Source organism: Hyaloscypha bicolor (assembly GCF_002865645.1).
Source record: "Hyaloscypha bicolor E unplaced genomic scaffold K444scaffold_61, whole genome shotgun sequence".
NCBI lineage: Eukaryota > Fungi > Ascomycota > Leotiomycetes > Helotiales > Hyaloscyphaceae > Hyaloscypha > Hyaloscypha bicolor.
This window is the reverse complement of record NW_020194563.1, coordinates 673,693-697,859: the sequence shown is the minus strand read 5'-3', so window position 1 is coordinate 697,859 and position 24,167 is coordinate 673,693. Positions and strand designations below refer to the sequence as shown.

Genomic DNA, 24,167 nt, shown 5'->3' with positions numbered 1-24,167 from the left:
CCTGCGGGAGGAAGCCTACTCGCCTCCGGGCCGTATCATGTTCCAGCGTATACATATTGCGGGCCGAATCCTGCCTGGGAATTTGCGGAAGATCCATTCCCAAGACTTGTCCTCTTTCTTGTATGCTAGCAAGCGCTACTCGTCTAGGTCTGACCATTGGCTGTGCTTGCTCGTGCTCGAACGGCCCTGCTTGCCCTTGCTCGAATATTCGTCATCGTCGCTGCTAGACTCGGAATCGCTGTCGCTCAATCCACCACCGTCGTCGCTGCTTGACGGCTCGCTTCGCGGTGCAAGAGCCCCGGCATCAACGGCTCTGCCATCCTGGGGTCGGGTACACGTCGTATTTCTGTGGATACGGCCTCCCTCTGTAGTCGATACAGTCCCTCCGCCGGACGAGGGTTGGGACGAGGTATGTCGGCTGAGACCAGTCACGAGGAACGAATGTTGCTCCATCGGCTTGATGGTGAAGTCGTCAATCTTCCCCACATGGCCGATGCTTGCGATAAGTCGGCCAAGCTCGCTGAAGAGACTCCTCGCTCGGCACAGCTGTGCCGGATCACTACAGAGCGCCTCCAACATCCCGCGTGCTCGATTCTAAGCGGCTATTTTGACCTTTACAAAGACTGAAGGGCACAAAAATAAACTCCCATTGAAGCTGCAACCCCCCTTTTTCAAATTTAAGCGAGGAAATGGTCACGTGGGCGGTGACGGATCTGCACTACCATAGAAGACGCACGATACCAGGGCTGAATTATCTACCGTCCCCTCGCAATCCCTCCGACCACATACTGGAAAATTTGAATGTCCATGAAAGCTACAATTAGAAGCCTAGATACAAAAACGATGCCCAATATTCACCAGCTTTTCCGTTCCTTTATTGACAATCATAATACCTTAAATCTTCAGTCTTTACTCTCCGCCTCTATCGACTTCCCCAGCTTATCTGTAATACAGATTAGATTCTAGATATCCTAATTAATAGGATAAATCATACCTCGCTCAGAGTAAAAAGTGCCTGGGCCTTAATATAACTATGGAAGTAGGTAAAGAAAATGGATACTGGTATAAATCGGAGGTCCCGAATATTGCGCTTATAAAGCCCGATCAATTTGATGTTTTTAGTAACCAGCCACCAGATTAAGAAAGCAACGCGTAAAGATATCTTTGCACGATCTTCAAAGGATGAAGTACTATTATAGCATGACCAAAGAAGCAAAGGATCGCGGATAATAGCAAAATTTGTAAACATAGAGAGATGTAGAACATAAGTAGACCAAGGCTGTTGCCTATATAATAGTTAAGTTGCTAATGTCATTCCTGTAGAGTTTTGACTTACCGCCAGATATGTCTTTCTATAAATAGACTTGTGTAATTGCTTCTCCAATTACTTCTTGCCCATCTGCTACACTGACAGCGAAATTTGGGATTGTTCTCAAGAGTTGTCTCAATCTCGCATTCCCGGTTATACTGAATCCAGGTTTTCCATTTCTTTGCAACTAGCCAGCGTGTGACAAAGTTATCGTCGTCAGCATTGAGGAGATGCCCTCTCCATGTCTCCGTTGTGAATCCTAACAGGAAGTTCTTATCCTGTAAGATCTCAGTTCGGAAAGAACATGTCCTTCCAGACATGCATGAAGTGCCTCCGTCGATATAGTGCGTTGCCGATATTTCGAAGTTGCGTCGTTCGATGTATACAGCACCTAGCCAATTATAACACCACTCCATAAATGTCCCGGTTTCGAGACGTCTTACTCGTTGACATGTCCCGACTCCGCCCATCTTCTCATTCTCGAAGGGTGCTAATAGCCAAGGAAGGATAGTACTCGGCCATGTAACATCATCATCAGCCATGACTGTAATACGGGTCTTGACGAGAGGGATGGCTTTGCAGACTTGGAGGCGTTTATTGGCATCCCGGGCTTTGAGGACTTTGAGATTATTTGCGTTTATTGATTTGGAAAACTTCCGAAGAGTGGTGTATTGAAGCTCTGTAGTGACGAGTAATATCTGGAACGGGTTACAGGTCAATATGCTCTGTATCGTCTGTCGAAGCTCGTCGACATCGGTAGAGATAGTGGGAAGGATAATCGTGACATCTTTGCAGGAATAAGTCGGGCTTTTTGGGATGGGGATTGACTTGTATCGCCAGTGAGCGATAGTGTTGACGACGAGCCCCAAGTAGCGTGCAATGCTTTAATAATATGTCAATATTCTTCCGGCCGAGACTTGGATGGCAACACTCACAACAGGATGATAAACCGCCATTTTGGCTGGGTAAGGGACTTGAAATACCAACACCCCATCAAACCTGGATAATCGACTCCGAAACCGGTAGACCACATGATAAAGAAGCCGGCTAGAACCAGAGTCGAGGTAGGACTCTCGTTTGAAGATTTTACACGAGGGAAGAAGGCTCATATATATAATGGGATCAGAGACGCCAATACCCCTAAGTCACATACGGGTCAACATTGCACTCACGCAGCCTGCAGTCTTACAAAAGCAGAAAATTGATGTGGGGATGGCACCAGTGCCTGCCTATGCATTCCTCATCAACGTGCTTTCCTCCCTGGCTACAAGTGGCCGAAAGAAAGAAAGACACACCACCTATATCTGCAATCTGGTACACTTTCCCTGAGTCTATACACCGCCTTCCCACCGAAACATGACTACAAGCCCATTTGTACAATCTACACCAATCCTCCAAAGCCTTCGCATCCATAATACCATGCCCCCACTAGAGAAAAACGCTACTGACATGGTCTGGCCCATTGAACTCGATCAGAAACTCCTTGCTCGCGGCCACAGCCTTCTCCAGGTGTGAGAAAAGTACAATACTCTTCTGCTTAATAGCTATTTTACGAGCTATAGCAATTGTATTCCTGATCTGTTTCCTCGGTCAGCAATGCCCTTTGAGGTCTGCAGCGAGTGGCCTTACCTCCCGACCGTTGAAATGAGCGTTACTCAGGCGTTTCAAATCGCCATCGGAAATGATTGGATCTCCGTAGGCGGTACACGCCCGACTGAGGAAAATCCTCCATACCTCGCCTTTCGCACTACTCTTCAGGTCGTCATATTTCATCTTCAGATGAATTCTAGAAAGAGCTGCTGGATCGAACTCAGTTACACGGTTTGTTGTAAGGAGCATGATCCCTTGGCAATATTCCATCGTGCGGAGGAACACTGAGACGACGCCATTGCGGACTATATCCTTGGGTGCACGCTTCTCGAGAAATACGTCTGCCTCATCGAGCAGCAGGATTGCATCCCAATGTCTTGCAACCTGAAAGATCTTAAAGAGCTGGCTCTCGAGCTGACTTGTATCGGTCGGCAGGTCTCCGGCAGATATCTAGAAATGTTAGACGAGGTGTATTCTATCGAAATGCGAGACATGTCCTCATACAGAGTATATCGGCTTCTGGCGATGTTCTGCTATCGCCTCCGCGGTCAACGTCTTTCCCACCCCAGGATTGCCGCTTGAATTATATGTCAGTATTTATCAGAAGACGATAATCGGGGTATCGTACTGCAAAAGAACAATGACGCCACGCCCCTTCCCATTAACGAAGTCGTCAAATTCGTGATCTGGATCGCGACTGGCCTCGGTCTCTGTCACAGCCATTATAGTTTCTTTTTGCTCATCGGGTAGGGTTAGGCAGTCGAAAGGCGCCGAGGACCACTCGATCTCCTTTATATCGGCAACTGCGAATTCAACTATACACCAAGCAGATCAGCCTGACCGCCTTGCGCTACTAGGAGAGAAGAATCTTACCCCACAGCTTGTGTCTGAGGCTAAACCCTGGCACTGTGGGACAGCAAATGAGGAGGAATTCGTCTGTCGTCTCTGCCTGCCCCACAACGCTGCCTTCGCATTGGTCAGGGGATGTTTCACTTGCCAGGTCAAAAGATGTTACAATCGAGCCATCGTCAGAAGATGCTTCACTGGAGGCCTCGTCAGAGTATGTGTCCCAAAACGGTTCAAGGAAGGCCGAAATGTCAAAATCGTGGTCTAGATTAATGACTGTCGGCCTGAAATAGTTTGGATTCATCTTTCGAAAGCAGGCAGCATCAACCATAATCCGACCATCGATACGTACTTCCACCTGTTGTCCATCACGCACGTAAAAGGCACTGCCATTGTAGCAACGATGGTAAGTGCCCCTCAAGGACATGAACTTCCGTCCGCATCCAAGGAGGTCGGCCCGAACCGTTCTGGCCTCCGCATGATATTGGAGTGGGAAAGCCTCAAGGGCTTTGATATACTTTGCCCCACGGAACTTGGCGATCTTCAATTCAATCGGGAACAAGCCGAGGTCTTCGCCATTGAAACCCAGATAGCTGCAGTCGAGACTCCAGTATTTCGTGCCCGCCATGGTTTTCTTCTCCCCGCCAAAGTTGTATCTGACACATCGAGGCTTATGTGTTCCGGAGCATGTGGTATAGACCAAGGCATTCGGCTTGAAGAGGGCCCAGAGCAGGTCGTACGTAATGTCGCCGGTGGGTAGTAGAGACTGTATACTCTGGGTCGTATCTGCATATGCGCTTCTCAGGTAGTCCACAAGCAATCCGAGATGTAATGTTCCTTCTTGATCGAGAGGAGCGATTTCATTCCGGCTTTTGCACAACTCGAGCTCGGGAAGGGTGGTATAGAGTAGGTTCTGCTCGACCTTGTCTAGAGTAAGTAGCCGGTCTCAATACAGGGCAGGCATAGCTTACAGAAAGCTTGCTTTCGTTCAGGCTAATCCCCTTGATATCATTCAGGACATCTCTCAAAATATCTCGCAGAAGCTCTGATTTGACATCGACATAACAGGTCGTCACCTTTGTCTTCTTGTCTGGAGATTTACAGTTAGCCAGTGAAGATGAGGCAGCATTGATATACTGACCGACTCGACGACGAACTACAAAAATGTATAGGTCTAGTCCAGTTACCTGGTCTGCTGGTTTTAGAGATTCCACAATCGCATACGTGTGAGCCTTCCCGTCCCAACTAGATGAGAGTAGCTTGTTAGCTGATTGGAACTTGCACATTGCTAGAGACGTACCGTTCGTCCACCGTCTTGAATCCCAGCCTCGATGCTTCAGCTGCCACGTCCTCTGGCTGATTGCCTCCAGGGGCGACAGGCACGGGATCCTCGGATTTCCCAGCCGGGGTCGAGAGTTTTGCTTCAATGATGAGCTGTTCGAGACGCTCGAGACGCTCGAGACACTTGACAACGGATGCTTCGGGCGAGGGTGGTGGGTTCGGGGGAGCCACCTTTATGGCGGCGGTCGCAATTGCCATCTCCATGGCCTGGTCATCGCTCAATGCGATAACAGGCAATAGACGTGGACTATCCGGTGGCGTAGTGGACTCTGGTGGGAACAATGGGGGACCGTTGTGAACCATTTCTGTTGGGGCCATTGTCAACGTTGGGATGATAGATGCTATTAGGTACGTACTGGACAAGATGTATACGGAGTGAGAAGGTTCGGAAAGATGTCTGAAGAGCTGGATGTTGGGGAACACAGAAGGCGATGATCAAAACCTCAGCGAGGATCTATGCCCTTATATCTTCATTTGGAGGTCCATTCATGCGCGGCCAACGCCGGACCGTTGATTAAGAAAGCTGACTCCTTCACCCCCTGGATGAACTGACGGCCCGCGGCTGCAGTACTATGCGTTAGCGCCTTGATAATCAAGATGACCCCGCCGATTCATGCTGCAATGTGGAAAGACACCAGGGCTCGTATGCAGGATCCATCCCCGAAGCAGCTCGAGGCACACAACTGAGACACGGTGCACTTGCCCCTGAATAATTATTGGTTTACGATGCGGGCAGCGTGGGGGAGATGGAAGCGGAGTGCTGGTACGCATGTTGCAGTCCCAACTACTCGGTAGGACCTCTCCGTCTTTGAGAGCTCAACTCAGTTGAGGTAATGCTATTCTGGGGAAAGCATGGAAGTGGAGGAAGCCACCACTTTCCGTCTCGATTGAGTTGAGGCAATGAGGGGATATGTTATATTCGTTCGTTTCCGTCTCATTGTCCGCAACGGAAGTCCATTCTTCCGCGGCCAGCGCGGGACGGTCGATTAGGGACGCTGATTCCTTCATCCCTTGGATACACTTGTAGCCCACGGCCGCAGCATGATGCGTTGGCGCCTGGATAATCAAGATGGCTTCGCCGATTCTCCATACAGCAATGTGGGGGAAGTAAGACATTGATGTGGAGCGTTTGGACCTGGATATTGCATACGAGCTTCGATGTTTTACAGCATTGCCTTAACCAATTGGAGGCACCAACAATGAAGAGGGTACCACACGGAGACGTTCCATTTTTGGGAACCGCAGAATCGATACGCCATGAACTCTTTCTCCAACAGGATCCTCATCCCCGAGGCGGCTGGCGGCCCACGATTGAGGTATGATGTACGCCCCTGGATAATCATGATGGCTTCGTCACTTCTCCCCGCGGATAACGCGGGGAGAAACGATACATTGAACTGGATGAAATTCCGTTGATGTCTTTCATAGCTTGCAAGGAGGACCCTGGGTCCCACCAATTGACCTCTCTCCGTATGGTACCCTCGTGCGGACAACGCGGAGAGAAGCACATATCTGCAGGACGAATATGTCCATGATTGTAGCTGGCATCTTCGCCAATCGATGTGGCTCATCGAACCTGCAGCTCATGCTTGCAGTATCCTTGAATAATCAAGACGGTTTCGTCAACTCATCATGCAGCAATGTACTGCAGTTCTGCAATAATGGAACGCTAAGGCAATGTTGGGGAGGCACTAGGGCTTGAATTTCTTAAGATCTGAATTGAGTTAAGGCAATATTGCGGAGACATCGGGGATCGTATATAGGATTCTTATCCCCAAAGAACGGTACACTAGCCCCTCAACAATCATGGATGGATTGTGCGAAGAGCGTGGGAGAGATGACGCTTTGAACTGGATGCACAGCTCCGCATGTTGCACTGGCCATGGGAAACAATCAAGATACCCCACGTAGACAACATGGTCCATGAACGATAGTGCTATGCAATTGGACTGGAGCCTTGAACACGAGACTGAACTGCGAAGATAGGTCACAACATTTGCCAATCGGGTTATGATCCCTAAAATCGTAGGGACCATGGACTCATGGTCCCGCTAGTCCCGGAAGGTAAAGGGAAAGGGCCCGCAGAGTAATGATCCCTGGAATCGCAGGGACCATGGCCTCATGGTCCCGCTAGTCCCGGAAGGTAAAGGGAAAGGGTCGCAGAGTAATGATCCATGAAAGGAAAACGAAAGGGCCGCAAAAAGCCATGATTTCTGGAAATCGCAGGGACCATGGACTCATGATCCTGGAAAGAATGAGGCACGGAGTAGGGACCACGAAGCCATGGTCCCTGCAGAAATTGAGATTTCTGATCCCCATGTGGCTAGGCCTCCTACGGCAACGACATCAAGCCATGATAGCGAGCCAATGTGGGGATCTAATTCGATGTATAAGAAGAACCTACAGAACGAGGCAATCTGCATGCGCCCCCCTCGTTCCCCATTGCACCTGCTTACCTTCTCACCAATCATTGCCTTACACTCATTCCAGTCATGGCCGCTCTAGTTGCTACCGTAGTGTACTTGTTCGCATTTCTCATACTTTTTCTTTATATTATAGACGCTATCGTCCAATGGCGTCACCCTCGGGGGAAGTCTTGGAAGTACTTCTCTGTCCAAGTAATTCTTATCATATGCATCTTTACAGGCGAGGTTATACTTGTTGTTTATAACGAGAAGGAGGTCAAGCCGGCAATATTGCATGGTCTACAAGCCCTGTCTCTTCTACTAAGCCTCACAATTCACGTGCGTGTTTTCCCAGAAGCAAATCCCCACGTACTAACCATAGATACAGGCTATGATGTCTTCGAGGCTATACCTTGGTCGTGCACCCCTCTTGGACTTTCGGAGATATTTCCCATGGGTGTTCTTCTTCATGAGTCTCGCTGTGTTAGCCTTGTTCTGGTTGGCCTTTGCCTTTATCCTGCGTGGCGATCACGAGGAAAGAAGTCTTATATTTGTCGCTGTTGCAACTATTACCGCTCATTGCTTTCCCGCTTGCTTCTCGCTTCGTCAAATCCATGAAGGAAACGTCCTCAAGACAGCCAAAGTTTCAACCTTCGTTCTTAGCTTGAATCTAGCTACATTGCCTGCCTCGGTGGCAGCCCTACTACTTCCAGGAGTTACAGAAGTCCTCTTAGTGAGTGTTATGGTTACTCTTCATCGAATACTGCTAATGTCTCTAGGGGCAAACTGTCATCTCCTTATTCTCTAATACACTTTGGATTTCCCTGATGATTTACCATTTCGAGAAGAAAGGGGCGGTAGCGTATAATACCGGCTCTGATCGCGAACAGGGGATGCAAGACACTGACTTCTCTCTACGAACTACAAGTGAAGGTGACGAAAACAAATCAACCGATGTGTTGACCCCGGTCTTTGACGTACCGAGTCGGTAGATAATTGTGCACCGATAGGAGATCTCGAGCTGCATGGTCAGGGCTAGTTTCATGTGCATATATCAAGCAAAGGGCTGTGTGTTATTTCCTCTGTTCACATTTTGGCTGTACTTAGATATGCGGGACCAGATGTATATATGGTAGTGGCGTCAAATGTGAAGCTTCCTTCGTCATCTGCTTGCGAGGAAGAAATCTTCTTTGCCTATTCGGGGAGATCGACACGGAAGGAGGAACAACTGCTTGATGTCCCAAACCCGTGCCACCCTGGATAACTGGGCACGTGGCTTCTGCAGCCACCCTTGCGAATAGGCAGATGTGCCAGTCATCATGTGACTGTCCCGTGACTGACACCAAGAAGGCGCAAAACACCGTACAGTCGATCCGATCCAAAAGCGACCCAAAAAAAAAAGTCTACCAAAATACTAATTGATATAAATCATATTAATCGGAACTATCGTATATCTTATAGTAATTATTTCCTTGGTCTCCGATTTTTAATACCTTTAATATTACAGAAGTTACAAAGCACGTGACCATTTTTATACGAGCTCGCATAGAAATTTTGGCGTTTTGTAAGAGTAAAAAAATCACATCTCGTATAGTATACGAGGCTGCACGTGATTATAATCATAAACTTTTTATACTTACTTTTTTGATTTCTGACCATACAAAACGCCAAAATATTTCACGAAAGTCACGTGTACCTAAGTAAATAATAAATTAAACTTAAACTTATAAGGTCTTATAAGGCTCCTTAAGCTTCTATAAGCTTAGTATATCTAGTAAGAGCTTAAATTTTAAGAGTTACTACTAAAGAGAATATAAAGAAACGTCCGTGCACTTCAAAACTCGATTACTAATTAACCACAAATCGCATTAAAAATCTGATTGATAGGTTTTATTCGCTTGGTTCTTCTCTATAATTACATTACTTAGTATTAATTACTCGGGGTTGTGGTTAAAAAGTTATTATGGATATAAAAGGGCGATCGTTTTGTCGCTTTTGGATCGGACCGACTGTATTCCGACACAAACTACCGAGCCAGCATAATCGGAGAAGCCCGGCGACCACCCACCGAAGCTTAGGTGCATGGTTTCAGCCTGGAAGGAATTGGAGCCTAACTGAACTGGGGCCTTCTCGGTCAGTATCGGATCGCTAAACAAATCACATGGCACTCGAGTTAAAATACCCGAAGTTTCTTGGGTGATTGTCAAGAACGATTTGACTCTTCTGAAGTCGATCCTCTTTCCAACCGCCCTTTACTCTATCGAAAGCTCTTTCGAAACAAAAGATGCCTGAATGTTCAACTTGCAAGGACGAAGGCGTCGTGAATGGAGTCCTCTGCCCTGCTTGCGGCGGTAATGGAGGAGGAGGGAGACAACATGCAGAGATGCATGTGATTAGCAAGCTAAACGCCATCTGATAAACTTAGGTGAGCGCATCTGGAACCTGCGTTTCTACCTCGGCCCTTAATGACAGTCCAACAGATTACTATTTTACATCTCATCGTCTATCATTTCTTTCGCAGTGGGAGGACAGAAAGATGAGGCGGGAGGGAGAGGTGGGTGGTGGGACGGCGGCGCTCCAATCAGATTGTTTCGCGTGGGGCGAAGGAAATGGAGGGATACAGAGAACTGAGCGGACAAATGGCGATTGCACTGCGCACTGATGGAATGATATCTAGAAGCGCGAGGGCTCATGGAGGAAGGCAAATGCGATTTCAGGACAGCTTTGATTATTTACAGTAGCAATGAAGCGGCACTCTAGGTTTGAAAGTGGTCACCTGCACCTGCCAGGCCTTGCATGATGACTAACTCCTCCCGTCTTTTGGCTTGTTCTCGCCTGTGTGTTCTCAACAATCACCTCGACTTGGCAGCAGCAGCATGTTAGATGAGATCAATCAGCAGCGACAATGCCAAACTTGCTCGGTCTGCTTTCCGACGAACGATGAGTTACGTGATCATCTTGATGGATACCGAGTTAGTACTTCACAGCCCTCTAGTCCCAGTCCTAATCCGTTCGTCCAGTCTCAGGAACGCCTTCTGTCTGCGAAACTTGAGCAATGTCGCGCCCACTCAAGCCCACTTGATGATGAACACGATACGTCCTACGATGCCCATGATTACGATAATGGCTATGCGGACGGCGACGCCCACGACTCTACACTTGTAAGGAGGAATGATAAACCCGCCGACCAGCTTTGCTGCCCACACGAAGAGTGCGACCGGGACAGACCATTTTCCAAACGAACAAGACTTGTACGGCACTTTGCACTACGTAAATTACCATCGGCCATTGGATACGCAGATTGCTAATAATGCCTTGACCGCAGACGTTCAATGCAAAGAAGTATGTGTGTATTGTTTTAAGGTTTTCAAAGTGGCGAGCCAATACATTGCGCACGCCGACACCCACAAAGACGCGGATATGACGAAGAATTCATATACACGCCAGATATGCGATCGGCTGAGGGAAATTGCCGCCGAGGGGCTTGACAAATGTCAAGGCGTCGAGACTAAGAAAAGAACAAGGGAGCTGGTAGGGACACCAGGCGCTCGAAGGGTCAAGGGGAAGCTGGATGTTGACGACACGATTACAAGCTCATCGCCATCGCATTTCCCCGGTTTCACTGGTACCAACTCTCTCTCATCTGATGAAGCTTCTCTGCAGCCAGTGCCAGTGTCGGCGCTGCACCTCAATTCTATAGGAGCATCGGCCAGAGTTCCAATTGAAACATTGGACGAATACGGTGCTGCAATATTCTGGTCCCTTACGTATCCCTCAAACCATGTGGCACAGCAATTTAGTGGAGAAATAGGTGACATTCAGACAAGTATCATGGACCCTTCTGATCTAGGAGTCGGTGAGTACAGTGCAATGCGCGTACAAGAAGGCTATATGTTCGGACATCCACATAATGGAGGAGAAGAATATCATGGGCAATCATGAATTTCTACCTTGGTTCTGGGTCCTCAAATGCGAAGTTCACCCCAATCTTTGTGTATATGCTCTCCATTTCAGTGACCTTTGCTGCCAACTCCGGCGATCTAGGAAGGAGCATCTTAGCCCATGTCTTGACTTCGTCCTCCGTTGCAAATGCAGATGTGATTGTAAACCCGTCCTTGATTTCGAAAGCGAGTCTGGCATCGAGAATGGCTCTGCAAGATTTGTTAAGAGGATGTGACTGAAGTGTAGATGGTAGCTTACAGGCCACCTTGTTCAAACTTAATCTCTGTCTCCTTACAGCCAGCACGTTTCAAGGCAGAGGAAGGGACTTCCCACGAGCCATTTGCTGCGCGGACGGCGGGCAACGAGAGTAGGTGCGAACCGCCCCAGTACCCAGCTCGCGATCCAACGCTCCACAACTGAACAATTAGAACGCGCAAACCAGCCTTCGCGCCACCCTTCCTAAAGGAAAAGATATGGCCTGGATCGTTGCTGTATTTCAGACAAAGTCCAAGACCAGGCCTTGGGAAGAAGGACTCGAGTATGGATCGGATACGCTGCAACCGTTAGTAACCATAGAAACATCTTTCCCCTTTACCAACCGTATCGTCAAGGAGGTTGAGCTTGCAGAATTCCAAGCCATATTCTGATGCGAAGGGAAAGTCCTTCTGCTCCATCTCCAAGACGTGTTCTCCTACCACCGAGTCATCCATAGAAAAGAACCCATCTTCTAGAATCGACTTCCTTGCATCCACAAGCGCGAACGTGGTTGACGCCATGTACAGGATGGCGATGGATTAAAAGCGAAACGGCGACTGTGCGCAAGAGGCTGGTGGCGACGTTAAGCCTTCAGAGTCAAGGGCACTCCTTCTGCGCCTTTGATAGAATATGCTAAGCGCGGTGGGAGAAGGAGGTAAGGTAATAATGCGGTGGCGAAGGAAGAAATGAATTTGGTGAAAAAAATTGCGAGGTAGTACGACGTAAAATAGGGTGCATCAGGCTGCCCCTCAGCATAGGTGGAATGAAGTCTATTAGCGGAGCCGGGCGGAGCTGGTCGGGTAGAACAACTGAGTCATCGTCGTCGTTGCTCAAGAAATGACCTGGATGGGGGTTTGATCTCTCTTGTTTGCAATTCGAGAGGTTGAGGTTATTCGAAGGGAGGACTTTGCAAGTAGTGGGGCTCAAGGTGCCATGTGAGTCGCCCCAGCAATCCGACGCTGACTGATTAGGCTTCAATGCGCTAATCGCAGGTACGACGAATGTGCATGTGACTTAGTGTCCCGCTATCTCGGCATGAGCCGTTGCCTTGACATCGTTATTCAAGCACGACAACAACAACCCACTCCTACCAGAATGTCCTCAAGGAGGGAATCAGACTTTGAACGTCTTGAGCAACTGCTTCGAGAAGCAGATGAGCGAGCAAAGGAAGCTAACGAGTGCGCAGAACGGGAACGAAGACGTGCGGAGGACGAGCAGCGGAAGACAAGACCTACATCATTCGAAGAATACATACGTGCCTGCCATACACTTCTCTCGAAGCCACTTTTTATCCAGACAGACAAGAGTCTCAGTGCACAGGGCTCCATTGCCAGCCCCAAGAACAAGCCGTGCCCGACTTTGTTGAAACCTTGGACGGACTTTCCAGTACTGCAACAGCAGCTCTTCGAAAGAATTTACCAATATATCCCACCGGACGCGGAACTTTTCAGCTCTACCCAATACCTTACAGAGCTTGGGCAGGATATCTGCGACCGACCATTGGCGAGCAAGAAGGATTTGGAGGCATATCAGCGCCTAGCCGTTGAGCGACCGACAACACACATCATCTCCCACCTTCAACGAATAGAAGAGGCTCGCCATGCGTTTTATCTGGGCGAAGGCATCATTTTCGAGAACCATGCCAACACCCTCAGTGATAGCAACGAAGAGGTCCAGCAAAGTCTGCAGGATCTCCGCATCTCAAGCAAAGGACACGACTCAGGCTCGAATCCGAAACAGCGAAACGCCGATCAGATTTGCGTATATAAGGAGGCAGATGGCACACGGAGCCTGTGTATGGTCGTGGAATACAAACCGTCCCACAAGTTATCGGTCTTCAATCTACGGGCTGGACTTTGACGAGCTTGTTAGGGCTGGTACGAAAACATCCCCTGGACGAAGCTTGCCCAAATGTCAACGCACATCGTGCTCATGGGGCCGGCAACAAACATACCTTGGGGAGGAAGTCCCTTGCTAAACTTATGTTGCGCCAACTCGCTGAAGACCCTGACAATGGATGTGAGCCACTTGGAAAGCAAGGTGCTCGTGGTGCGAAGCCGCTCATGGAGCAGGTGCTTGCGGGCCGAACGGGTGGCCCAAGCTACTGTGATGCAAGCAGAGCCTCTCCAATGTGATTGGAGGAGTCAATGCATGGAGATTCAGTTCAGTATTCCAGTGGACTGACTTACGGAAATAAAACAACGGCTTCCGGTAAATCTTCCCGCTGCACCTCCTGCACCTACCTACAAAATGCAAGAAGACCCAAGACTATTTACTGCGCTATGAAGGTACGTTTGATATCCCCTAAGATGCAATGCAATGCAGCAGTCCTTATCGCATCTATTCTGGGCGCGAGAGAACGGTAGGTGGATGCGGGTGTGCTGCTGTGCAGCTGCTCCTTTCAGGGATCATGAGTCCATGGTCCCTGCGATTTAAGGGGTCATCTAACCGCCAGGTCAGTGGTCCACGCAAATTGGTATACGCCCGGGTTACCTACAACAAGCAAAGATTGGTCTATAAAGATAGGGGCTTCGTCCCTCCCTCCTTTCGTTCTCAACTCAAGTTCCCCAATAAAATACATTATTGCAAATTTGCCCTTCATACAAACATCCACGAAAGTCAGCCCAGAGTTCAACATGCCTCCTATCAAGATTCTCGATGACACATCCTCCCCATCGCCGACCGAAGGCGACATCGTTCAGTGCAAGAAGTGTGGCACGAACATCTCGGCAACTCAATCCGAATGCCCAAGTTGTGGAAGTAAAGATCCGCATAATTAGGGTAAGTTTTGGCTTGCTAATCACAGATTTGTTACTGATGAGAACAGGCCACCCCCACTTGCAGGACTTCATAAGGGTCAAGGTGGCAGGACAGAAGTAGTGTCACAAAACGTGGAAGAGTTCTTGGGATCTTTTATGATTGAACTACAAATCACAATGCCTTGCTTTAAGAAACCATGTGACCACCTCTCTTCCCTATCTTGCGTGACGTGACATAACTCAAAGCGGTCCACTGGCCTCTGCCCTCACTGTCCCCTAAATTAGCAGCTACCCATATAAACAATCTGTTAGGAAGCGCACTGCAAAGAAGGATATCAGCTTTGAGGTATCCGGGAGATCCTTCACTTGCGCCCCTGAAGGCTTAGAGCTTCGATAAAAGGGACTTTCGAAGTAGCTTGGATAATAGCCGGCGAATTCCCAGTCGATAATTCCGGAGATCGTAAGAGTATCTTTATCAACTATGACATTGAACTGTGATAGATCGTCGTGGCAGAACACAAACTCGTCGTCCGATGAGGAGATCGAAGGCCATACTTTATCCTTCGGAAAGTGCAAGGAAACTCTAGGCGGAGGACAAATAATGCCTGTGGGACCACCAATGCGATTTGAACGAAGGGTTTGCAGTATGCGGAGGTGGCCTTCGAGCTCCTTTATCACAACTGCCTGATCGGTAACGGAGAGTTCCTTCATTGGGATACCGTGACAGATTTCCGTCCAGAGGAAGAACGACCCATCCTTCTCATATGCTGCAAGCACTTCAGGCACTGGGATATTTGTTGCAGCCTTAATGAATCGCAGGCAGGCAGCCTCATTCTCAAGTCGAGCCTCGTTAGCAACTGGAACATATGGTTGGCCACGAAAGTCCAACTTATATTCGGTTGGTCTAAGGCTCCTTTTCAAAAAGCGATCCTGAAAGCGACTGTACTCTCTCTCGTGGGTCGACCAGGTAAGCGTTGGTGTATCAGGCATTGTATTTGAAATGTAGGCGGTGCTGGTACGAAGAGGAAAGCGAAACGTCGGATGAGTTTATGGGTTTGGTCACAAGGCGGTGAGCAGTCGGCATCGGTCGGACCAACAAAAATAGATGCTTGTGGGGCTCCGGCTCTAAGCCTAAAGGGCACTACTTCTATGTCACATGATCCGCTTTTATCGGTTCTGCCATGATCTCCTGAACCCATCCTGCAGCTGCCAACTCATCATGCTCAAGATAATAGCGTGTCCCGACTCCAAGGTGACCCCAAAGGCAGTACTGCTCACAGAGTACGAAATGGCCCCGCTTAATTCGAATCATCTAGCAAGCTCGTGCTCAAACGGCCCTGCTCGGCCTCGCTAGAGTCTCACTATCGCTGCCTGTTGCTGCTGAAGTCCGGATCGCCATAACTTGACTCGTCATCATCATCGCTGCTTGACGGCTCGACCTTCTCCAATGCAGGAGCCCCAACGTCAACGAAGCAATTGGCCCTCCAGTTCAAGAACGACCAGCCCCTGTACGAGGTCGCTTTTCGAATTTTGTCGAACAGCGCACCCGGATGGACCCTTTACTCCGGTTAGGGAGGGCAGCAAAGATGTATTCCCACGAACGGCCTTCGTTCCACATCTGGGCCAGCTTTATATCGTCTTCTACCCATGAAACCTTGCTCTTCTTTGGCTTCAACGGCGCTTGGTGTATCTGAGAATGTTTAGTAGCATCGTGATTGATATCCAATGCATTAGAATCAATCGGTAAGTGAAGATGTTCCAAGGTCAATGGCAGTTTGAACTCAAGATTATACGTCACATCATTACCGATCCTGGTGCATTTGAGGAAGCCTTGGAAGGGCCACTCCTGATACTCAGCAACTGGGGCCGCCTCTGATGCCGCAGACGGGCTTCGAGAGGCTCGCGAGATATGGTGGCGGCTATTATCGACGAAGGTCGACAGGCATTCGTGATCAATCTGAGGTTGCGCGTCGTTAATCTCAGGTGTGGCGGTCGACAATGTCACAAGGGGGCCACGCTGTCCGACGTGGAGCTCTGGGGTATGTCTGCGGGAGGTGGTTGGAGTCGCGGCAGGCGCTGGGCGTGGCTTTCGTCGCTTTGCAGGTCGTGGGGCCTCGTCGCTTGTATCGTAGGCGTCGTAATTGTCATCGGTGTTCGTGGAATGGTGGGTGTCGCTGCTGATCTCTGTATGCGCATCTTGGTGCCCTCGCTTCCGCGTCGCAGGCTTGCCCTCCAGCGCCGGGTCGGCTGAGGCAGAAGAGCTTCGAGAGGCTCGTGACGCATGGCCGTACTCGTCTCTGATCGGAGTTGCTGAATGTCTGAGAAGAACGTCACGCTGTGCTTCGCTCAAGGGATGGGGAGAAGACCCTGTTCGAGATGTGTTCTGTCAGCAACCTATTCCTCAAGGTTTCCAAAACGGGGCACTCATAAAGCAACTGGTTACCTTTGAGCTCAAGGACCAATATAGGGCTGAGTGAGATTCTCAATTGATCTTCAGTGATCCAGGTGCTGTCATCGAGACCGAACGCATCGACCAGGTACTCGAAAACTTTTCTGCCTTTGTACCGGCTAAAGCGCATCTCGCAAACTCGGAAAATGTCTGTCCATCGAGCCAAGTTTTGAGAGTATAGTTCGCAAGGCGGCCATGGTATTGACATTCGTACATCGTCTTCATTGAGCCAAGAATCCGACCTGTTTGGACGTTGCCCCCATACGACTTGGTACTGAGTTGTCTTTGTCTGGTGTCCAGGAAGCTGCCGGGCTCGTATACCGCGCAGTCGAAAATGGTGCTCAGGTTGCGTGGCTGGCGGATCCTCGGTGGCTTCCTTGTCTTCAGGGTCGTCTGCAACATTAACCTCGACCAGGTCCTGCTGATCACCCACAGCTGGCTGCCCAAGCTCTTCCTGCTGCTGCACTGCTACCGCTCCCCCTTCCACCCCCACCTGAGTATCCTGCTGCTCCCACCATTCAAGGTCCTGAGCTGGGCTACTATGTCGAGAAGCACCTTGTAGCTCTTCTAGTATGCCACCGGTGGTTCCGCTGCGTTCTCGACTCTGGATCTCGTTCTGTGGTTCCTCGACCGAGCGAGGACTTGGGGATGGAGGTGTGCAGGCCGATAATGGCTCCACTTGTTGCTTTTCCCAAGCCAACCCTAGTTCTTTCTCCAGTTCAGCCGTCTCCTTATCAGTCCATCCGTCATCGCCGCTATCGAAAGGCTTGGGGAGGGAGTGAAGCGTAGATTCCACTGACGCGCTCTGAGCGATACTGCCGACACTCTGCCGGCTGGTCTGATCTTGTAGTGGCTTGGAGGATTGGAGGAGAGTCTGGGGTTGGGCTTGTGCGGGAGCAGAAGGTATACTGCGCTGCTTGCGAGGCCCAAGTTCCGGAGCTGGCTCGTCGATATAGTGCCCCTCCTCGACGTCATACCATGGACCGGATACATCGATAGACTCTGTCGGTGCTGAGGCGAGTTCTGAGATTGCGAAAATGTTATGCAAACTCGCGTTCCGTTCAATACGCCTAGTATCAACATCGCCTTCGGCCTCATCCTCAGCATCTGCTTCATCTAGGTTGTTGTCGTTATCGAGAATTACTGGTTGATCTGCATACAATTAGCAGAGCGCTCCTGAATACAGAGGACAGATGGTGCACCTACCTCGATTCCCACCTTGATATCCACCCGGCCCGAGCTGTACTCGGTCGACTTGCAGTCCAGCCCTCTGAAGAGCTGGCTGTTCTAGACGCTGAAGGGTGGGCCCAGTCTTCGAGGCCACAGTCAAGACCTTCGGACACAGAGTAACCCGAGAGAGCTTCTCGAGGGATGGAAAATCATTGTCTGATTTATTATTATTATTAGCAAAAGCGCCCTCATAATCTAGATTAAACAGATCAGAACAATTTCACTTTCAGTATAGCTCTTCCACGTACCTTCAGCTCTCGCTGCAGTATTTTCATCTGCCTCGATTTGACTTGAACAGGAAGGAGCAGCTGCAGGTCTGCGTATTTTCTGGCTGCTGCTAGTATTGAGTGAGGGGATAGAATAGCTGGGTTCAGAAGGCCAGAGAACATTACTATTGCAGAATGGCGGGTTTGATAGGGGAAATGCAAATCGATCAAATTGCGTATTCCCGAGAGCAGCCATTACGAAACGAAGTAGGCAGAGAGAACACCGGTCTAAGCATGTGTGGAATATTCAGCGAGGGGAATTGAGCGGCTTAAGTGGTCATCTGTGAGCGCCTACTTGTCGGAATTGGCCTGGTCTCGCCCATACATCAGTTTGCCGCTTGCAACTGCCGTATACTGTCCTGAAATTAACCTGATCTTGCGCATGAAATCCCAGCCCCTCCAGGCTGCTGCCAGGACTCATTCATCATGCAATCCCCAGTATCTCTCGGCTTCACCGAAGATCGAGAAATCGACTTGTGATCAGTCCAATCCTGCTCGAAATCCAACCCACTATACCCATCCCGTAAAGCTTGCGGCCATCTCTGCGTAGCTGAGCCCGATCGACCTTCTCTTTGCAGAATTGAGAACCCGCAGCGTAGATTGTGCCGTACCCATTCTGGCAGCGCAACAACTACGGATCGAGCTCCTTCCGAGGTCGTATGACCTGCCTCCGTGCAACCGTCCACGTCAGTCTGCCTGCTTGTGACCCATTCTCCCACCGCCGGCGTTTCGTATTCGGTCCGTAGGCTGCTCAGCAGAAGCTTCGATGCTGCCATCATTATGCAGATGGTCATCTGCCACAGCTACGGTTGCCAGAAATCGGCCCTTCTCGTCACAGATCAGCCCAGACCAAGGCATAGAGTGCATGTCGTCATCTGACCGGCCCAATGGAGCTCACCGAGATCCTTTCCCGACGCGCAATGCTACGGCGCAGCCAGGCAGAAGCTGGCCACGTCGCCGTAAGGCATTTCTTCCATTGGCCAGGTTATATTGCATGAAGGGAATGCCAAGGGCAAGCTCCACTGTCGCGGTCACCGAGGGAGGCATTGCGGCGAGGATTGTAATGGTGCGGCAGAGAGAAGAGGGCAGTGAGCTGAACTCACGCTCGTATCTCGGACAATGCGATGCCATCCAGAGGAATGATCGCCGTCGCGACAATCACAAGCATCGAATCCAGAGTGGCAGATCGAGGAGGGTCGAGGATTCTAGCTTCAAACCGGCCGTGCCGTCAAGGCTTTTCAGCTGCGACAGGGCGTTCTGAGTGGGTCTCGGAGAAGGGGGATCAATGGCGCATGACAAGGTCAGACGGCCAAGCGAAGGGGTGTTGGGAAAGGATTGAAGAAGAAGACGGTCGAGCAGCGGGGATTGCGAACTTTTATAGACATTGAAAGCGGCGGTTGGCCCGTGCACGCACCTTTCCCGAAGCAGAGGGTCGCTAAACCCGGGGGAGTAAACCGGAGTACTGAGATAATAATTTAAATTAAATTTATTAAAAAATAAAAAATAAAATTTAAAACTAATATATTTTATAAAAAAAAAATTATAAAAATTAAAAATTAAAAATAAACTAAAATTAAATATAAAATAAACTAAAATTAAATATAATAATAAACTAAAATTAAATATTATAATATAATAAATTAAAATAAAAAATAAATATAAAATAAAATAAAATAAAAAATAATATAATATTTTTAGTTTAAAAAACTAATTAAAAATAAATATAATTTTTTTTTATAAAAATTAAAAATATATTATAAAAATTAAATAATAAAAAAAAAATATTTTAAAAAATAAAAAAAATAAAAAATAATTTATTATTATAATTATATAATTTTAATTTTAATTTTAAAATTAAAAAAACTTTATTTTTTTATTTTAATAATAAATATTTTTATTTTAATATAATTAGATTTTATTAATTAAGATTTTTTAATTAGTTTATATATATATTTAATATTATATATAATTTAATTTTATAATTAATTAATTATTTATTAATTTATTTATTATTATATATAAATTAGAAAAATTAAATTATTTTTATTAGTATAGCTATTTTTTTAGAAATTATAAAATATAAAATATAGGATATAAAATATAAGATATAATTATATAATCTTATATCCTATTAATAACTTAACTAGTAAACTAGACTTCTTTAGGCTTAGTAAATTTAGGAATTATATATTAATATTATAATATTATAATTCCTATTTCTAAATAAAAAATAATAACTTTACTAATTTATATAATTAGTATTCTATAACTATATAATAGTATTATATATTACTAGTAAACTAATACTAATTAGTTTATATATATAAATTAGAAATAAAATAATTATACTAAAAGAAATATTTAATAGCTTTTAGTAATATTAATCTAATTATATTAAAAAAAAGAATTACTTATTAATTTTATAAAAAAGTATTTAATAGCCTAAAAAAAAAGATTCTAGTTCTTATTAATTAATAAGTAATTAGCTATTTAATTATTTATTTATTTAATTTCTATTATTTTTTAAAATTAATTTTTTTTAGTTCTAAAATTATCTTTTTAGGAATTATCTTTTCTATTTATATAATACTTATATTTATAAGATATTTTCTCTAAAATATATATATTATATATATTCTTAAAGCTTTTTAATTATTACTTTAATTTTATTATTAAATCGAGTTCTTTAAGCTTTAGATTCTTTCGGAATTATAATATTTTATTTCCTAAATTTCTTATTATAAATAAAATATTTAAGAATAAAATATTTACTTTAATACCTATAATATCTTTAGATATCTAAAATATCTAGTATCTTAATTAGATATCTAAACTAGATATCTAGTATCTAAACTAGATATCTAGTATCTAAACTAGGTATCTAAATATCTTTATTATTAAACTCTATTATAAATTACCTTATTCTTAAATTTCTCTTATTATAAATTATATATATATATCGAGAATTAGCCCTAAAAGTCCGGAATAATAAATCTTTAAAATAGATATAAATAAATAAAGAAATAAAAGAATAGTATTAACCTAGCTAGTTCTAATAATAAGGAAATCCTGAATTATTTTAATACTAGATTATTCTAGTATAAAATAAAGAAATTAACTAATAAGAATTTCTAGAAATTATTTAAAAAAGATTTTAGTAATTTTAATCTCGAAATATTTAATTAACTAGATTAATATATATTATACTAATTATAAATTATTTTATAATATAGTAATATTTATATTAAATATAATTATAATTATTTTATTATTATATAATTCTTAATTAATATTATTTAGAGAAAAAAATAATATATCTAGATTACTAATAATATTATTATTACTAGATAAGACCTTAAAATAGGCTTTATTACCTTATTATATATTTCCTTAAATAATAGTATTATAAGAAATTAATATATTAAATTAATTATTATTTATATTTCTTTATTACTTATTATTTCTTTATTATTTATAACTGCTTTTACTAGTATTAGACTATAAAAAGCTAAAGCTAATAATTTACTATTATTTCTATTATTTCTAAATAATTCTTTAATTAGTTCTTTTACTATAAAAGTAATTAAAGAAATAATAAAAATATATACTAAAATATAAAAATATAATAAAACTAATAATAGTTTTAATTAAAAACTTATTATTTTTCTTAATATTTACTAATATATAAAGCTCTTAAAAGAGATATTAGTAAGAGCTTTTCCTACTATATTAAAGAGACTAGTATAAGACTATTTCTATAATAACTAGCTTTCTAAATATATATATAAAAAAGCCTATATAAATATTTATAGTTTCTTTAAAAGCTCTAGTTACTATTATTAAAATTTAGATAAATAAAATACTATTACCTTAATAATTATAATAATAAAAAATCTTAAAAAGACAATATTTAAACTTATCTAAATACTAATTAATAACTTATATAAATTATAATATAGCTTTATTTCTATTTTATAAACTACTAAATTCGTATATAATAAGATTATTATTACTTATTAAGGCTTATTAGTATACTAATATATAATCTTGAATCTTTCTAATAATCTCGGCTAGCTTATTAATAAGCTCTAATTATTTATTACTATTTATAAGAAAAAGTAATAAATTATTACTAAAACCTATTTTACTAATTAATAATACTATTTTTAAAATTATCTAAACTATTATTTATTCGGAAATTATTAATATAAATCTAATTATAACTTTAGAACTTATAATAACTATTTTAAGTCTTATAATTATAATAATTATATTTCGAAATTATATTTTATATATAAGAAACCTAAATACTACTTATAAAAATATATATTAGAGAAATAAGAAACTAAAAAAACTTAATTTAAGAATAGAAATATTTACTAATTTAGATTCCGAAATACTCGTAATTTTAATAAATACTTTAGTAATACTTATATATAATATATTACTAAATTTAAAAAAAAAGAAAATAATAAGAATAATAAGAATAAACTAATAAATAATACTTTTAAAGCCTTATTAATAGAAATAAATAAAAGAAAGAAATATTATTCTAATTTCTATTTTACTTTTATTAAAAGCTTTCTAGCTACTTCTATAGCTCCTGCTCTTATTATTCCTATAACTAATACTTTTATAAATAATCTTATTTCTTTTTCTTTTATATACTAGATAATAAATAAAAACTATATTTTAGAGCCTATTAAATAAATAGAGAATACTTAGATATTTATAATTAATAATATATTAAAATATAATACTTATTACTTTTATAGAATTATAATTAATACCGGAGTCTCTAGATTCTTAATTACTAGTTCTAACTAATTTCAAGCTTTATAATAAACTAATAATAGTATTAAATTTAATAAAATTATTAAAGATTAAGTTAATATCTAGTTTAGTATTAGATTTATATTCTTTATTAGATCTATAATAATAAGAATACTAATTAGATAAGTATAATTCTATATTATATTTATAAAGATTCTATTTCTATTTAGTTTAGCTAATATAAATAAGCTAGAAATCTATTTTAATAATTTTACTAATTATTTTATTATTTCTAATAAATACTTTATATTTATAGTATAATATTTTAGATACTTTTTCCTATTTTAGAATATTATTTTATAAGGCTTTATTTCCGAATTCTTTATATATAATTCCTGTTTTTTTTATAAAAATCAAATTATAATATCTATATTATTATTTTAGTTATTTATTTATTAGTAAGCTTTAAAATATACTAAAATAAATAGGCTATAATATTAATATAAAAGCCTTTAAGTATTTTATAAAATATTATAAATAATATTAGAAATTTAAATAATTACTAGAATAATTTAAGTTTAATCTAAGAAATAATATTAGCTTTAATTATTTTATTATTAATAATATTTTTTATATTTCTAGTAAGCCTATATTCTATATTATTAATAAAGGTACTTAATATTAAGCTAGCTAATAGCTTTAAAATATTAGTATATTATATACTTAAAATATCTTAAAATAATATTAAATTAATACTTATTTAGGCTTTTCTAATTAGATTATAATAAATATTAGAAAGTAATTTATTAGTAAAAAGTTTATTTAGCTTATAAATACTATAGAAACCAAAATTAAAATCGTTTCTATAAAAGCTTATAATTTTATTAGAATTATAAAATACTATTATAATTCGATTTAATATATTTATTTTATTATTATAGCTAAAATTAATAAAATTAATAAGAATATTATATTTCAAATAGCTTTTAAGGCTATTAATAA

The 24,167-nt window shown here is 43.1% G+C and overlaps 8 protein-coding genes across 8 annotated transcripts; 3 read left to right on the top strand and 5 right to left on the bottom strand.

The window, feature by feature from the left end:
• Positions 1 to 988: 988 nt before the first annotated feature.
• Positions 989 to 2,184, bottom strand: K444DRAFT_528767 (glycosyltransferase family 2 protein; the record flags this gene model as incomplete). Its single annotated transcript, XM_024874752.1, has 2 exons — positions 989 to 1,286; positions 1,337 to 2,184. Coding segments are annotated over 2 exons (1,146 nt in total), but the record flags the coding sequence as incomplete, so codon positions are not given.
• Positions 2,185 to 2,523: 339 nt separating this feature from the next.
• On the bottom strand, positions 2,524 to 5,031 carry K444DRAFT_589363 (P-loop containing nucleoside triphosphate hydrolase protein; the record flags this gene model as incomplete). The annotated part of the gene is made up of 8 exons (XM_024878103.1): positions 2,524 to 2,887; positions 2,939 to 3,349; positions 3,404 to 3,476; positions 3,528 to 3,714; positions 3,773 to 3,950; positions 4,023 to 4,667; positions 4,717 to 4,835; positions 4,887 to 5,031. The coding sequence occupies 8 exons, from the start codon at positions 5,029 to 5,031 to the stop codon at positions 2,738 to 2,740; spliced, it is 1,908 nt and encodes a 635-aa protein (XP_024737109.1). The 3' UTR covers positions 2,524 to 2,737.
• A 2,547-nt stretch (positions 5,032 to 7,578) lies between these two features.
• K444DRAFT_629609 (uncharacterized protein) lies at positions 7,579 to 8,483 on the top strand (the record flags this gene model as incomplete). Its single annotated transcript, XM_024883082.1, has 3 exons — positions 7,579 to 7,830; positions 7,880 to 8,224; positions 8,271 to 8,483. The coding sequence occupies 3 exons, from the start codon at positions 7,579 to 7,581 to the stop codon at positions 8,481 to 8,483; spliced, it is 810 nt and encodes a 269-aa protein (XP_024737108.1).
• A 2,954-nt stretch (positions 8,484 to 11,437) lies between these two features.
• On the bottom strand, positions 11,438 to 12,477 carry K444DRAFT_722228 (uncharacterized protein; the record flags this gene model as incomplete). Its single annotated transcript, XM_024888551.1, has 3 exons — positions 12,033 to 12,477; positions 11,692 to 11,987; positions 11,438 to 11,642 (listed from the first exon to the last, which is right to left on the bottom strand). Exons 1-3 carry the CDS (start codon positions 12,207 to 12,209, stop codon positions 11,438 to 11,440), a joined length of 678 nt encoding a protein of 225 aa, XP_024737107.1. The 5' UTR covers positions 12,210 to 12,477.
• Positions 12,478 to 12,912: 435 nt separating this feature from the next.
• Positions 12,913 to 13,548, top strand: K444DRAFT_494177 (uncharacterized protein; the record flags this gene model as incomplete). The annotated part of the gene is made up of 2 exons (XM_024873259.1): positions 12,913 to 13,369; positions 13,412 to 13,548. Coding segments are annotated over 2 exons (594 nt in total), but the record flags the coding sequence as incomplete, so codon positions are not given.
• Positions 13,549 to 13,692: 144 nt separating this feature from the next.
• Positions 13,693 to 14,625, top strand: K444DRAFT_398833 (uncharacterized protein). The gene is made up of 3 exons (XM_024872504.1): positions 13,693 to 13,976; positions 14,340 to 14,469; positions 14,516 to 14,625. Exons 1-2 carry the CDS (start codon positions 13,836 to 13,838, stop codon positions 14,466 to 14,468), a joined length of 270 nt encoding a protein of 89 aa, XP_024737105.1. The 5' UTR covers positions 13,693 to 13,835; the 3' UTR covers position 14,469; positions 14,516 to 14,625.
• A 110-nt stretch (positions 14,626 to 14,735) lies between these two features.
• K444DRAFT_528897 (kinase-like protein) lies at positions 14,736 to 15,437 on the bottom strand (the record flags this gene model as incomplete). Its single annotated transcript, XM_024874763.1, has 1 exon — positions 14,736 to 15,437. The coding sequence occupies one exon, from the start codon at positions 15,435 to 15,437 to the stop codon at positions 14,736 to 14,738; it is 702 nt and encodes a 233-aa protein (XP_024737104.1).
• A 2,011-nt stretch (positions 15,438 to 17,448) lies between these two features.
• Positions 17,449 to 18,270, bottom strand: K444DRAFT_398989 (uncharacterized protein). Its single transcript, XM_024872505.1, has one exon. It carries the CDS (start codon positions 18,010 to 18,012, stop codon positions 17,599 to 17,601), a length of 414 nt encoding a protein of 137 aa, XP_024737103.1. The 5' UTR covers positions 18,013 to 18,270; the 3' UTR covers positions 17,449 to 17,598.
• Positions 18,271 to 24,167: the final 5,897 nt, after the last annotated feature.